The sequence below is a fragment of the Scomber japonicus genome, chromosome 2 (genome assembly GCF_027409825.1).
Source record: "Scomber japonicus isolate fScoJap1 chromosome 2, fScoJap1.pri, whole genome shotgun sequence".
Lineage (NCBI taxonomy): Eukaryota > Metazoa > Chordata > Actinopteri > Scombriformes > Scombridae > Scomber > Scomber japonicus.
In genome coordinates, this window is record NC_070579.1 from 6,232,332 (window position 1) to 6,248,036 (window position 15,705).

The following is a 15,705-nucleotide window of genomic DNA, read 5'->3' on the forward strand; positions in this document are numbered from 1 at the left end:
GACTCAAAAGTGAGAGTGCCTAACAGTTCAGACGGATACTACGTCACTGTTTTCCCCACAGAAGCACAAAATAAAAACATGCCCAACCGCAAATATAACACCCTCGGGGGGCTTGACTTTAATCCAGGAGATGTAAACCTTGAAGTTCCAGATGAGAATTACCTAAAAGGGTCAACTTTCTTTTTCTCCAACCTCATGTAGGATTCAAATCACAGATGTAAGAGTTAGCAAATGTATCTTTGAGTGAGCTTTGTTATCAAATGTATTTATTGTGAATTAAGCTGTCATATGTTGTTGTATAATATACATATTGTATTTTAATGAAACAGGTCACAGCCACTCTCATGGAGGGATTTTTTTTTGTACTTGTACCTTTGTGATAATGCAAAACTATTATTATGTATTTTTTATGTCATTCTTGCACTTGTTTATATGTAAATTTAAGCCTTTTCATATTTTGTAAATAATGAGTATTTATTCTATAAAACATGTTTGAAAAGTATGTATTCTTCTTCTGTATTTTTGATGTTATAAAACTGGAGGGGGAAATTTGTGAATTTTATGGTGCTACTGGGTACAATAACATGAGGTAAATTGTCCTTAGATAATTGTCCTATAAAACTGAGTGATACAATGTGTAACAGTGTGCATCATAGTTTTATACTATTTGTAACATGTGTATACTTTGGAATATACTACATTTGATATTTACTGGTTATGTACTGTATATAGTTGACACCATTAAAATGATATCAACAGTTTTTCTTCTATATGTTTTCTGTAGAGGTCAGTGGATGTGACAGTGTGTCAGCGTTTTTCAATCCTGGACCTGGATTGAAAAACTTAATTCACCTAATTCAAATAAATGGGTCGTTATCAGACTTCTGCAGAGCTTGATAACCAGCTGATCTTTTAAATCAGGTGTTGTGGAGCAGTGAAAAAACATCTAAAACATGCAGGGCAGGGGTGCACGAGGATTGAAAAACAGTGGTGTACTAGAGTGCTAGAGTGTACTAGAGTATTGAAAAGTGAAGGGAACAAAATATTCAGTACACCACCACCATCCACTATGAGCACAATAGCACAAAACATAAAATAGACTTTTGTGACAATGTCAACAAAAACTAAAACATGAATAAACTGAGTAAAAAAAAAGAAAAAAAGAAAAAAGTAGAATCTGTGACAGAGCTGTAGATTGCACAGTTGTTCCTATTAATGTGCTTGGTGAGTGTATTTTCATCATTTGGGGCAAATAGTTTTTTAAATAATAAAATGTGCCACTTCATTGTCTATTTGTAGCCAGTTATCAAAACAGAAGATTAAATTAAATCAACAATTATTATAAATGAATCAATGAAAGAATGAATGAATGACTGAATGAATGAATAAATAAATAGCAAATAAATAAATGGAAAATAAGAAATAAGTAAATGGAAAATAAATGAATGAGTGAATAAACAAACAAATAAATAAATGCATGGAAAATAAATGAATAAAAATAAAAGGCAGCATCAGAGTTTATAAAGAAAATGAGGAATTCAATTCACGTAATATATTATTAGTTTTTTTTTAGAATTTAGTTTGAGAATAATTTTATATTTTTAGGCTTAGAAATAATAAACGTAATTCTTTAAATTTTTCTAATGAAGCATTTTATTAGCATAGTGTATCTTTAACGTTTTAAACGTAAAACACTTTAAAAATAAACAAACTGGTTTCCTTGGAGACTAAGAGGAACCATGGGAACCAGCTCTGTCGTCATCAGCACGCGCCAACACACCACACGGAAACGCTGCCACCACGACCTTTCATGCGGCAAACAGAGAGCCGCTGCAGCTAGTAAACAGGCTTTTACTCCGTTTATAATGTTTATATCGGTTTATCTTTAGAGGGGCATTGATTACATGTGTATGTGGAAGAAAACGGAACGGAAATGCTTCGTGTGTCTGTGGTAGTTTTTGGCAGAGGAGCCGCGAGAAGGGTAAGAAACGTTTAACCTGAGCAGCAGCTGCACGTAGTTTCATGTTATTGACTTTATTTAGATATAAATACACATATTCATGCACTATATTTATAATGTAAAGCATTTGGAAGGAGGCCCAGCTGTCTGTATAGTTGTAATATAGTTAGATGTGTAACAACATACTTAAAGCAATCTGAATATAGACAGTTATTTTGAGAGCTTTAAAGGACAAGTTCACAGCATTTCTAGTCAGGAGCTTAATTGCAAACCAGAAAACCACCTGTCAGTATACAGAACATCACTGTATGATTATATGTAGTTTCTATCAGCTTATCTAGCAGGCTGCACTCATATGACTATTTACATTATGGATAATTCTTTCGATTTTAGTGAAATATTAGAAAAAGTGTCAAAGTATCAGATATTTTCTTCCTTACAGTGGCTTAAAACAGCAAAAAGATAGCATCAAATCAACTAGTTATGTTATATTTTTGATTAATAATGTAAAAACAGGTCATATTTTCCCCCAAGTGTGTTTTAAACCAACAGCCAGGAGGTCAAAATGAACATTAGAGCAGTTTTTCTTGCTGTAATCATTCCTCCTGTTCATACTGACCATTAGAAGATCCCTTCATAATGCATTTACAATGTAAGTGATGGAGGACTCCTTCTGTGTAAAAATGTATTTAAAAGTTGATCTGAAGCTAATATGAAGCTTCAGCGTCCAAATGAGTCAAGTCTTCATCTTCTATGTTCCAACGTTACAGTGTTTTTAGTACCAAAGTCCTTCTTTTTGATACTATACTTCCACCACAGCTCAATAGGAAACACTAAGAGGGAATCTGATGCTAAAAAGACCGTAAATGTGTCAGATATCACTTGATATGACTAACTCACACTGATGAAGCTCAATAGAAGCTGATCATCTACTTTTAAATGACTGTGTGGACACACTGTGGATTTTTGCCTCCGTCACTTTACATTACTGATGGTTTCAGACTGATTTACCAACCCTGTGTTAGCTCCAGCTTCTCATAGAGTACCTGTTGTTAGTAACAGATGTCAGCCTGTTTTTTGAATGTGTTTTGAGTGTGTGTATTTTGGTCACTTCTCAAGCTGCTCCACTAACACAGAGTCTCCTCTTCCTCCTCAGTTTGCCTCGTCGTTCTCCAGTGAAAGCGCTCTGCCGTCCAATTTACTGCTGCCTACAAACCTTGTGGATCCTTCCAGATTAAGTACGTCACAAACTTCTTCTCAGCTGAATGGGGTTTCCAGTTGTGATCTGTGGTCTCCATCATCAGCTCCACACTGACTAACTCATGTTGTCTTTTCCTTCGCAGAGCGTCCGCCACCTCCTGCAGACAGCTCCCTGCCTGTCCTGAGGACGTGCGATGCTGTCGTTCCTTCTCACCTGAGCCCCGTCCACACGTGGGTGGAGTCTCTAGAGAAGCCGGACAGCGAGCCGCTTGGTGTGGCTCAACTCCACCCCGACGTCTTCTCCGTGCCTCCTCGGTAAAGCTGAGCAGCACCGATTTAAAGCTTCAATATACAACTTAAAAAAATGTTGACTACAATCGTTGTGAACAACAAGCATTGAAACTGCAGTCATGTTAGTTCTGCTCAGTTAATGTCCCAAACATTGTGAGTTTACGGACAGTACATGAACATGACCTTATGACCTTGATACTGCCTCTTATGTTTACTGAAGAGAGGAGAGTAGGGAGTGTGTGGTAGAGAGAGAGAGATATAGTCTTAAAATGACAATAATATCGTTTATTATTTCTGGGAGAATAAATCGTCTAAAAAAAGTAGTTATCTGAACACGAGCTGAAGTATTGGATTAAACGTTACAGCCTGTGAATCCTGGATTAAACCTTTCCTTCTCTCTTCTCTCAGGCTCGATATTCTGCATGCAGTTGAGACGTGGCAGCGAGCTTTTAAAAGGATCGTAAGTACAGATTGTCTCTGAAATGTTTGTCCTGTCACTTGTGTTACGATAAGAGAGGAAAGACTGCATGCTCGGGTTTCAGATATGTAAATATTTAAAATGTTGCTTTGTGTCAGTATTCATGTTTGTTTTTTAAGGAACAGATACATAACAATAGTGAAGAGTCTTACCAGAATGCACTAATGATGTCTGTCATAGACTTATGACTTATAGAGTAGTTTAAAGGTAAGACGGGAAATGTATTTTACAGCACATTTCATACACAACAGCAACTCAAGGTGCTTTAAATAAGAAATAAAAATACAATACAATAAATAGAAAAATATAAATATATATCAAACCTCAGTCTGGTTAAAAGTGATAATTACAGATATTTGATAAGCTGACTCTAGCGTGTTTTTAAATGTGACTAATTTTAGGTGAACTAAATCATCTTTTATCCGTCAGATTATCATTTGTATGGAAAAGTCGTTGAAATACCATTTAGTCTGAATTAACTCAATAAATAAAAACATTAAATATTAAATTAAACAATGTTTTAGTTTGTTGGTCAGTATTTCTGAAATCCTGTCAGCTCCCCCTGGTGGCCAATTCAGATATAACAGATACTAGAACTAAAACACTTGAATCCAATCAATGTCAATTTATATCAATATAAACAGGTTAAACATGTAACTAATATTGGGCTTAAAAGATTTATTGGCTTTTGTGCGCTGGTTAATTATTTTTCACAATATCTTAATTTTTTTCTTTCATTTTATGCAACTATATTATAGGTTGAACTTGAGAATAGGCTCAAACTATGAATGAAAAAAACTGTTGATAAATTAAATGAAACTACATTAATTTTACATTTCCATTATATTTGTGGAGACAAAAAAACAAGAAAATCTGGTTATTTAACATCAGCAGTGAGAGTGAAGTCTTTCCTTTATTTTCTCAGAGTCACGCCAACACAAAGATCAGGTCGGAGGTCAGAGGAGGAGGCAAGAAACCATGGCGACAGAAGGGAAGCGGACGAGCTCGCCACGGAAGCATCCGATCGCCGTTATGGAGAGGAGGTGAACGATTCGTCATCTGACTCTTAATTTGTTTTTACAGTAAAAAATCAGACAGTGAAGGCCTCATTTGTTATTTATTCCCCCTGCTTATTAGAAATAAAAATAAATGTGTTTCCATCTATCAGTCATTTGACCTCGAGCGCTTCACTTGATGTTTTGTCTCAGGCGGTGTGGCTCACGGACCCAGAGGACCGACCAGTTTCTACTACATGCTGCCCATGAAGGTTCGAGTGCAGGGACTCAAGGTGGCGTTGAGCTCCAAGATGGCTCAGGTAAAGGAAAATACACACACAGATGTCGGTGTTTGAGAGCTTAAAAATACATCTGATGATAAAACATAGACATTTCTTTAAACATAAACACATAAAGGTTTTTAGAAGGACGCTTTTTTAATATGCTTTATTGAAGACCTGTGATCAGTTTACAGTTTGAAAATAAACCTGTCAGGGCTCTCTGGTGGATGAAATGTGGTGAAGCAAGTGTTTCTAAATTTAATGACTGTTACAGAATAGGAGGGCTCAATTATAAGCAATTAAGTCAAAGCTCAAACAGTAAAAAATTATATAAATTGATTAAAAAAAACAGATGGAAACACCTGTAGATCACTGATGTTATGTGTATCTTTGTGCATGAGACAAAAATATTACACAATTTAAAAAAAATGGGGACACACATTTAAAAAAGCTGCTGTACAGTCCTACTTGAGGTCAGAAACTCTTGAATTTAAGATCTAGTCATCATTTTACAGATCTTTTTACATTTTTAGACATCATTATTCTACATATATAAACTTAATGTTGCATCTTTTTCCAGGACTACCTTCACATCGTGGACTCCCTGAACATCCCCTCACCTGACCCTCAGTACCTGCTCGACCTCATCAAACAGAGACACTGGGGAGCGTCTGTGCTAATAGTCGATGTGTGAGTATCGTCATCATCAGAGCTCCTGTGTGTAACTCTGCTGCTGGTTCTCTCAGCGCTGACGTTGTTCTTGTTGATTTTTTTCAGAGGTGAAGAGTTTCCTGAAAACATCCTGCAGGCCACAGCGAGTTTAAAGACGGTGAACATTATTCCAGCAATCGGTAAGTTATTGCTCGGCATGTCTGTATCTAACAGGTGATGAAAGATTAAGTGTTTCACATGTGTCAGAGTAGTAATGTTTTGTCGCATTTCAAAGCAGCAGACTGTTATTACAGTTACGGTGTTAAAATGTTGATCAATAGTCTTCAGAATTCAGGACTGATTCATTGATGATAAGGAGAACGAGGATGGACTTCTTTAAATTAACTTTAAAAAAAAATGTCCTTACTCCTCCTGATGTTGCAGCTTTTTATATAAAGCATAAGGCATAAATTATCATCCAACTCTGCGTTATTCAACCTTTTTAGCCAAATTCATTCCAACTTATGGAAATTATGGTCATTTAAATGAAAGTATACCTCATTTTTTTGTTAATTGCCTGCTGTCCTCCTGAGTCAAAGTTGACCCGAGGACAACAGAAGAGTTACATACTTGCAACTCTTTGTGGTTGTGGGTCTGTTGGATTCTGTTATAATTCGTCACAGTGAACATTTTACTAACAAGCTAATGGCAACAGGCATCATGAACTATCATCCTGATGACAAACTGTTTTTAATATTGATCTGATTCTTTTCAATCAACTCACATTCAGAACCAAAATCAACAATTAACTGATTTACTAACTAGTGTGTGCATCCAAAGCCTGATGTATCTTATTCCTCTGTTCTTCTGAAAAAACTATTAAAAACACATCAGTGAGTCACATCGCTGCACTGGGTGACATGTTCCTTCATTATGAAGAGTTTGGTCATGTTAGTTTGTTTAGAAATGTCTCAAAAGACTGAACAGTGAAGAATTCAGTGTCTGGAAAGTAGTTCTGTGTAAGGCAGATGCTACTGAGCATGTGCTCCATACCACCATCCATATCAGTTCTTTAGAGGCATATATAATATAGCAGACCGAGTACTACACAGAACTACTCTCCAGAGACTGGAAATGTGATCTGTTATTTCTCTTTGGAGATGTTTCTAAACAAAATACAGTGACCAAACTCTTTATAATGAAGGAACAAGATATATCAGGCTTTTGATACTCACACAATACATGTTAGTAGATCAGATCAGTTGGTTGAGATTTGTTGACAATAAGAAAAGATCCTTTTAAATATGTAATTAAACAACTCTCTTGTATTCCAAAACAAGGAGAGTTGCATTATCTGTATTAAAGTGGCTAAAATCTGTCAGTATCATGTTGTTATTTTGTGTTTCCTCTCAGGTCTGAATGTCCACAGCATGCTGAAACACGAAGCCATCATCCTCACGCTAGAAACTGTCAAATTTTTGGAAGAGAAGCTGCTTTGGCACAATGAGCGTTACACACCTCTGTACCCCTTCAAACTGCCGTACTCAGACCTCCCGTAAGATGTAATATATTCAGTGACTGCAGCGAGACTTTTGCTTTCTTTGTGTTTTATTATGTTTAACAAAAAAAATCCATTAATAAATAATGCTGATGATAAAAACCGACATCATGTCTCATTGCAAGTGTCTAAAAGGCATGTGAAGAGCGTAAGGCTTAAAATCGATAATTGAATTTGTACGGGAGGAGACCGTTGGCCAAATCGTTCCTGATCTCCCAGCGGAGCGCTGAGCGTTTCTTCTCTGTTGGCACGGTGTAGGTGTTTCGCACGTAGACTCTCCGAGGCTTCGGCTGGAAAACATAACAAAACAAGATACTGATTAAGTATACTGAAAGATTAAGATACTGAAATTGTTTAGTTTCAGCAGCTCCATCCACAGTTAACTACTACTAAACCATATATAAATAAATAATAGATGTGCAAAAACTACTTTAACTCATAATGTATGTGGATTAAATTTAAAGGAAATCTGTCTATGGCATTTGAATTTGTGAATGGCTTAAAATGGCATTTACAAATTCTCAGTCTAGTGTCTTCAATCTGCTTATTTTGTGCGACCAACCGTACTAACCCCAAAGATTTTTAAACTTACTGTCACATGTGACAAAGAAAAGCAGCAAATCTGCACATATAAGAAGCTGAAACAGGAGAATATTTGCCCCTTTTTGTCTGGGAAAGTTATTAAATTATCAAAATAGTTGCTGATTAATTCTAGCTTCTATAAAAAGGTTAAATAAACTGGTTTCTATACCTGAACATTTGACAATTTGTTAAATTCAGACACAAACCAGAGAAAAAAAGGTCAGTACGAACTGATGATGTTGTCTTTATCATTACTACATTAAACAAGAAAGCCGCACTTCTGAAATAAGGTTGGTGTATAGGTCTGGGTATCAGTACCGAAATAAATTGATACCAAGTAGTATCGAAACATCTCCCATCAAACAATACCTGTACTTGGATTGATACTGGTATCGTAATTTCTTAAAGTGATACCCAGCCCTATTGATGTACAGTCAACAGGTTACAGTGTGTGTAAATGTGTTCTCAGTTTACCTGTATGAACTGGTTTGTCTGTAATCTGATTATTTAAGTCCATGTAGACACACTGAGTGAGAATCAGCTCCTAATTTTTTAAAGCTTATCTACCAGGAAACCACTGAACAGTAAATAAAGATCTTGAGACTGTGTGCTCGGGTCACAGAGAAGATGATTTAAACTGATAACAGATTATTTGCGCATAAAAATACTTACTGGTGGAGGCTGGTATGCGAGTCGTTCCTGAAAAACAAAAGCAAAAGTTATTGAAGCGAAACACAAAAGCAGAAACTGAATACAAGGATGTCTGTTATTTTAATATGCTTCAGTTTCATTGAGGCCACTGAGCTGTGTGTAACTACTAAAGACACGTTACAGAAACAGTAGATAAACATGAACATTATGGTGTCATATTTCAGCGCTTCATCTCTCCAAGAGTGAACTGAACAATGTGTGAAGTAAATATTTGTACACTTGGAAGTTTTTCTTCCCTTCTATTCAACATATATTTTTTAATATACCTTTATCTCCATGCGCAGACCTCTCCTGTCTGTCTCTCCTGGAAGTTTAACCATTTCCCAGAGCTGTTTATACTGAAAATACCTGCAGAGACAAGACGATCACATGACCAAATGAGTCAGCATTCATGTTTTTTTTTAATTTTATAGTAGGTTGTGGTATCTTTTATATCTTTAAAACATGTTCATTCAGTCAGTATCTTCACATTATATCCAGGTGTCCGTTTTCGTACCAAAAACTGGGTGATTTCACTGTTTTTTAACTTACTTGGCCACTGGGTCCGACTTCTTAATGGTTTGCTGTCTCATCACTGGTCGGATGACTGAAACATACAAGAATAATTCATTTTAAACAGGCAGATAAGTGTCATTAAAATAATATGTGTTGGTGTATTAGACAGTAGAAGTCACACAGTAGATTTTCTCAACTACTGTACTTAAACATTTTGTTCGTGAATTTTAATATTTAAAAAACACATCAATTACATTCTTTAAGCCTGAAAATGTATGACTTGTTACTGTATTTCTACATTTAAAGAGCATCACTTTTACTTAAAGTTATGACAATTCCTTCCACCACTAATACTAAGTTGCTTGCGACTTACAGGATTTGGGTTTGGGTCTGAGGTAATGGTCACTGTGAGTGTGAGCCTGTCAGAAATAAAAACAAGAAGTTATTTTCAGTACAGTTAAGTTAAATTATGACATTCAGGCTTCAGAACAACTAGTAACAAAATCTGTCAATGTCTCAAATGTGCAAAGGTTACAAATACAACCAAATAGAAAATGAAAGTGCTCTCTTCTGTAAAACCACATTCTGAAACATGACATAAATCATTGGAGTTTACTCACCATGCCTCTCATGTAGGATTCAAAGACACCCGTGGAGATCTCATCGCTCTCAGAGCTGTGCAAGTCACTCCGGCCGGTTACGTCTTCATTCTCTGTCTCATAGTCGTCGTGTCGAGCCGATAAATGAAGCTCCGCCAGACGTTCCTCCAGAAAGCTTGCTGCATCTGCAAAAAAAACCCCATCAACTTAAAACACTCTGCTTCACAATTTCCATTCAGACTATATCACAAGTCAGCCTTTACTTAAAAAAATCCACTTTCTATGTTTAATAATGACTAGAAAAAAAGCTTAATTGTTCACTAAAAACTACAGATGTGCAGTATTAGTGTTGTTAAACCAGAGAGACACTGCTCCACTGTGTCCACCTGCTAGTCTACAGCTAACTGTGTCTGAGCAGTTAGTGTACAGTGGCTTTTTTTTTTTTGTCTCAGTGTGCTATGGGGGCGCACGGACAGTGAACCAGAACAGTGAAGTTGCAGCTGGACAGCTAAACAATGAGCAGAAACTCACTATAAAGCTCCATAAATCTGAGGTTCATCACTATGGGCCATGACCATGAACGTATTACACACTGACAGTTCAGACATTGAAATTAAGAAAAATACTGATGATAGCTGCTTCAAAGTTTGCCATTGTGCTTTAGGCTGATACTGGACAGATATACCACAGCACTAGTATGATGACTTAAGACTTAATCCTTATAGTGATCAATTTCAGGCTGTGAAAAAGGTCTGATATCTTGATACTGATGCTTTCTTGAACTTACAAATCTATCAAACACACATGTAGCATGTTACTAATGCAGAGACAGAACGCCATCTACCCTTCTTCCTCCGCCTGAGGTTTCCTTTCAATTTCCCGTACGTTTTCCAGCTCGAATCCACTTTGGAGTCGATGAACTTGATGTCTTTGTTGCTCGAAGACTCGTCGGGATCATCAGAGTCCACTTTGTCCTCGACTTCTGGCTCCATGTCACTCTCCATATGACGATCCTGCACCTCTGCTTCAAGCCTTTCATATTTTTTACCCTCTTCGAGATCAAGCCCACATTTAAGTTTATTCGAACCTTTTAAGAATTTGTCCTGAGCCACAGAAACGTCACGATGTAGAGTCACTTCATCTTCATTTTCCGACTCTCCGTAGAGATCTTTGTGAAGCATGTCTTCTTGGTTTTTAACTTCCCTTGGTCTCTCTTGTTGTGGTCCATCATCTACACCTTCAGGTTCGTCGTCTTCGAGTGCAGAGAAAGGACGAGTCTCGTTGTAGTCCGGCTCGTGCGTGGGTTCGATGTAAAACCCGCTGTAGCTGCTAAGCGACTGATCGTCCTCTTCGTCATCTCTCACCTCTGAAAGATCTCCCTGGCTGTCTTGGTCGAACTCAGTTATGGTGTGGTCATCCCTGTAGTCAACCCCTTCCTGCTCCTCTGGTCTGTAGGTGCCGTAGCCAGAGGTCATCAGACTCGGCACCGGACTTTCACAGCTGCTGCTACGGCTTTCGTCAGCATCGCTTCTCTCTTCGCCGTCCTCAAAACACTCTACCCTGTCGTAGCCTCGGTAGCTCAGCTCAGGCTTTTCCTCCTCTGAAGTCTCCTGGACGAACTCCTCTACTTCAACAACAGGTTTGAAATCTTCCTCGTCAATCATTCGCTCAATCTCCACTTTCTCTTCCTCTTCCTCCTCCTTCTCATTGTCCTGACGCTCTCCGTCAGACCAAAAAGAAGAACTGAGAGAATTCTTGTCGTCATCGCTCTCCTGGTCCCATCGAGTATTGTACATTTTGTACATGGTTGCGAGTCTCACTCCTGCTGAGGTGTGTGTGATCTGAGGAGGCAGAGGGCTTAAGGAAGGAGCTAAGAGGATTACAGCTGACATGCAGTAGCCTCTTCTCACTGCTGAAACAGCGCCGACTGCTGGCGACCAAAGATGTTACACCTCAGTTTCTTGGGAGTTTATTCCATTCATTTGATTCTGTCTTTGAGTGTGCGATCAGGCTAAATATTTAGGTCATTACATAACCAATGATCTGTGAGATAATGACATTAACAGACAGTGTCGAAGGTTGCATGCACAAACAAACATATTGGTAAATTTAGTATGTGTTCAGTGAAGACTAAAACTTGTCTGTATCGCACTGTATACAAAGCCCACCTGTTGCATTGCTACAGGAAAGGCAGCATGCAGAGACTCACAGTGGCTTATAATGACAGTATGGGACTACTCCAGGCTAAATGTTTGTGCACCCACCTGCTCTGCTGTAATACGAAATCCTATATATAGATGTATATGTAGACTATCTGAGTCCGATAATTATATTATTTTGGCTTTAGCGAACACTGTGCAGAATTCTGCCAGGTTCTCATCTAGAATGTGGAACTGGCGTTCCAGCCTGAATGCACGTCTGATCATTGATTATTTATTCTTTCTATTTTTATTCTTTTGTATTTTATTGTGACATGCCCCCCTCCCCAAACCCCCCACACCATATTTCACGTTTATTTTCCCTTGAAGTGTCTCTTTATTTTATCTTCTATTTCTGGAATTGGTTTTGTCCATTTTATTCTGGTCCAGCCTGTTATTTAAAAAATCTCCATTTAATTACATTTTATACTTGATTTTTTTAAAATCATGATGTTAATGTTCTGCCTCTTATGAAGTTATTTGTAACTCTGTTAAAGGTGCTTTTAAAGTAAAGGTTATTTTAAATTTTCCACAAACACAGTAAAATTACCTGAGTCTTCGCTGTACACAGATTCATCGCAGATGAGAGACTGTCCTTTATGTTTTCTGCAAGTGGAAGAAAAAACAGTTATTGTTACGTCTCTAGCGGAGAGTTAGTAAAAAGTTCCACTTTTCCACAATTAAACAGAAGATTTAGAATTTTTCTCCTCCGGCCTGTTTAAGTGACATCTGGTTACTGCATATTTTGTGTATATAATAAAAAATATAAAGTCTTCATGGCAAAACTCAAACATCTACATTTTTACTTCTTTTCTGTAAAATATTTCATGTTCCTGAATTTTGCTGATGAGCCTTAAAGTTCAATTCCCACAATCCCACATATCACAGATCTTGGTTTCTCCTCAGTTAACACATGCCAGACTATGTATATGAGTCTTGTTAAAAATTACCTCAGGACTTTTCTCTTGATGAAGCGTCTCTCCAGGGTGTCGGGGGTGGATGCGTAGCTATCGGTGTGCGGTGGGTCCAGGGTGTCCTCTGGGTCCGACTCCACCTGTAGCCTGCTGGGAGCACCGGAAGGCAGATGGAGCTTCGGAGCCACCGAATGTTGAGCGTAAGAGTCGCCGCGGCTCTGTCTCCATCTGTAGTCTCTATTCTGACAGGTGGTGAGCACCTGTGTGGTAAATAATACAATTAATAAGTGGAGAGCCCCCCCCCCCAAGATGTGTTTGTCTCAGCCTGTGTTTAAGATAAATGATCAAAATGTATCATTATCTCAATGGTTTATTTCCTTGTAAACATGCACTAAACTTTACAGAATGGTCCCATCTCATCCAAAGTGATACAAAGATTAATTTGTGGGAGGAATTTCCCTTCTGCATTTTAAAACTTTGAGTGAGAAAATATTCAGATTATATCTCTAAATTTGACTTTTTCAGATATGAGACACAGTTTGGGTATTGAGATGGATTCTCTCAATACCCCCAATACCCATACTCTTGTAGAGGACTGACGCATTATAACCATTATTATAAGTTTTTATTATAAGCATTATAAGTTTTTAGATCACTAAAAATGTTTTCTGATGTCAAACACCAGATATTGTTGCTGTAAATTTCATAAAGTGATGCCAGTTATCTACATTGGGCCATTTAAAAAAAAAAAAAAAAGTCATGTGTGATTAAAAACATACCTGTCTGTCATGGTCCACGTTTCCTGCATGTAAGAAAAACCTCTCACCAGGGCCATCAGTGTAAGACAGACTAACTGTAAAGAAAACACAAAATTCACCAATTAGCACACAACAATAATTACACCTGACTGCTGATATGCTTGTTTGTTATTTTGACTTTGAAACAGTGCTGTAATTATTCTGTTATCATCGTCACAAACTTGAGATAAGAAACTCAACCCATGTGCCGTCACCTTTCTCTTTGGTGTAAGCGGGAGGACTTGGCTGAAATGTGGCTGTCTGAGATTTGGTGGAGTGTCCAGGAGGAGGCGAGGTCAAGCTTTTCCATTTCCCGTGTCGAATCAGTTCATCAAGATCTAGCAAAAGACAAAGATAAACAGTATATCTTTTGAGACAAGTTAAAATGTGAATATTCACCAACTCTATAGTGATTTACCAAAGCTGACATTTTGTAAACTAAACAACACCATAATGAGAGAAAATAGATGCAGTCAGTAGATATTGTATTAAGTTAACCTTGCTTGAATTCATGTAGTCTGTGTTTAGATATATTTTTGTAGCCGAGGATTGTCAGTTGTTCTTGAATCTCCTCTTCAGAAAAATCAAGGTTGTCCATCATATCTTCAGCTTCAATTCAACAAGGGAGCATTAACACCTAAAAATAAATAAATAAGGGAAATAACAGTCAAAAAGTAATTACAATTTCAGGTCAGCGAGAGAACAGGGCAGGTGAAATTACACTTTTTTTCTGTTTTTATAGGCAAAATAAAGGTGTAAAAACTCAGAGATATGGAGAAGAACAAGAAGGACTTTAATAGAGAACAGGGCTGGTTAAAGCACACTTTCCCCCGTTTTTAAAAGCAAAATAAAGGTTTCACATATATTTATTTCACTCACTAGGGACTACGGATGCAAATTAACAACTTTGCTATAATCCAGCATATTTACAGAGATGTCTATCATTTATGTTCATCAATATGCACTGTCCCTATCCAAAAACAAACTATTATTACTATTACTGTTATTACAAATCTGATAACGTTAAGGATTTTTGCTACGATGTCTAACACTTGTTCAGACATACAAATAGTGAAAAACAAGGAGAATAAGCCTCTAAAATATCTATATTTACGTCTCCTTTAACTTTTCCCTTTAACACCAAGTCAGAAGCTAAGTTTGGTATTCAGCTTTAAAACAGAATAAAAATGAGTTGCAGCTTGTCTTATACTTCCATATATCTGAGAATAAGTACACCAACTTTTTAATTAAAAGGTGATTTAAGTGAAAGAGGTGGTTTGGCATTAAAATAATAAAAAAGTGCACAGATGTACGGAAGTAAATAAGGCTAAAAGTTAGCAGCTAAACAGGCAGTAAGTTTAAATATTAACGATGTTATATAGTAAGAGAGGTTTAACGGGTTAGTTTTTTTACCTGCATGAGGATCGGTTCGCAGTTAAAGTTGATTAATCACGGCGATTTTTCAGTTTATTTGTGTTTTATTGTTTACAGGCTTTCGCAGCACCAAGACAACAACAGTTAACGAGCTTTGAAATCGACGCTGCTGCTTCTTGTTTGTGGGTTATTTTATGCCGCTGATGAGACACAGCGCCACTTACTGGATTTAAGAGCGTACTGCAACAAAGTTACAGTTAATAACTCAGCCGACTATGCGCCCCCTACTGGATTCAAAAGCGCACTGCAGCAAAATGACAGTAAATAATAACTGTACATTTTACATTATAAATTCATATTAAGAGTTAAAAAAATAAAAAAAATGTATGTTTTTGTCTGTATTTCTTTACTTTTAAGTTTTTATGTTTTTGACAAGGCTTTATGAGTTTTATTGCCTCCTAAACATAAAATATAAAATATAAATAATAAAAAAAAATATTAATTTAATAAAAAAATGTAATATAATGTATTCATGTGTATATATACATATATATATATATATATATATGTATACATATGAATATATATACCATACTAATATATATATTAGTATGGTTTGGG

General features: G+C 36.9%; 2 protein-coding genes across 2 annotated transcripts; one reads left to right on the forward strand and one right to left on the reverse strand.

The window, feature by feature from the left end:
- The first annotated feature begins 1,796 nt into the window (after positions 1-1,796).
- On the forward strand, positions 1,797-7,513 carry mrpl4 (mitochondrial ribosomal protein L4). Its single transcript, XM_053335714.1, has 9 exons — positions 1,797-1,981; positions 3,117-3,198; positions 3,304-3,475; positions 3,860-3,911; positions 4,855-4,972; positions 5,138-5,244; positions 5,786-5,895; positions 5,983-6,056; positions 7,270-7,513. The coding sequence occupies exons 1-9, from the start codon at positions 1,934-1,936 to the stop codon at positions 7,413-7,415; spliced, it is 909 nt and encodes a 302-aa protein (XP_053191689.1). The 5' UTR covers positions 1,797-1,933; the 3' UTR covers positions 7,416-7,513.
- hyls1 (HYLS1 centriolar and ciliogenesis associated) lies at positions 7,513-15,240 on the reverse strand. The gene is made up of 12 exons (XM_053335702.1): positions 15,124-15,240; positions 14,209-14,347; positions 13,926-14,048; positions 13,693-13,766; positions 12,950-13,173; positions 12,550-12,605; positions 9,823-9,986; positions 9,576-9,621; positions 9,239-9,293; positions 8,974-9,055; positions 8,669-8,695; positions 7,513-7,704 (listed from the first exon to the last, which is right to left on the reverse strand). Exons 2-12 carry the CDS (start codon positions 14,309-14,311, stop codon positions 7,570-7,572), a joined length of 1,089 nt encoding a protein of 362 aa, XP_053191677.1. The 5' UTR covers positions 14,312-14,347; positions 15,124-15,240; the 3' UTR covers positions 7,513-7,569.
- Positions 15,241-15,705: the final 465 nt, after the last annotated feature.

Excerpts from the sequence above, each read along its gene's own strand:
- hyls1 (XM_053335702.1), bottom strand. The coding sequence starts at position 14,311 with ATGATGGACAACCTTGATTTTTCTGAAGAGGAGATTCAAGAACAACTG. Across the intron at positions 9,056-9,238 it reads AAGTCGGACCCAGTGGCCAA|GTATTTTCAGTATAAACAGC; the intron begins GTAAGTTAAAAA and ends TTGTCTCTGCAG. Across the intron at positions 7,705-8,668 it reads TCGCATACCAGCCTCCACCA|CCGAAGCCTCGGAGAGTCTA; the intron begins GTAAGTATTTTT and ends TATGTTTTCCAG.
- mrpl4 (XM_053335714.1), top strand. The coding sequence starts at position 1,934 with ATGCTTCGTGTGTCTGTGGTAGTTTTTGGCAGAGGAGCCGCGAGAAGG. Across the intron at positions 3,912-4,854 it reads AGCGAGCTTTTAAAAGGATC|AGTCACGCCAACACAAAGAT; the intron begins GTAAGTACAGAT and ends TTATTTTCTCAG. Across the intron at positions 5,896-5,982 it reads TCTGTGCTAATAGTCGATGT|AGGTGAAGAGTTTCCTGAAA; the intron begins GTGAGTATCGTC and ends GATTTTTTTCAG.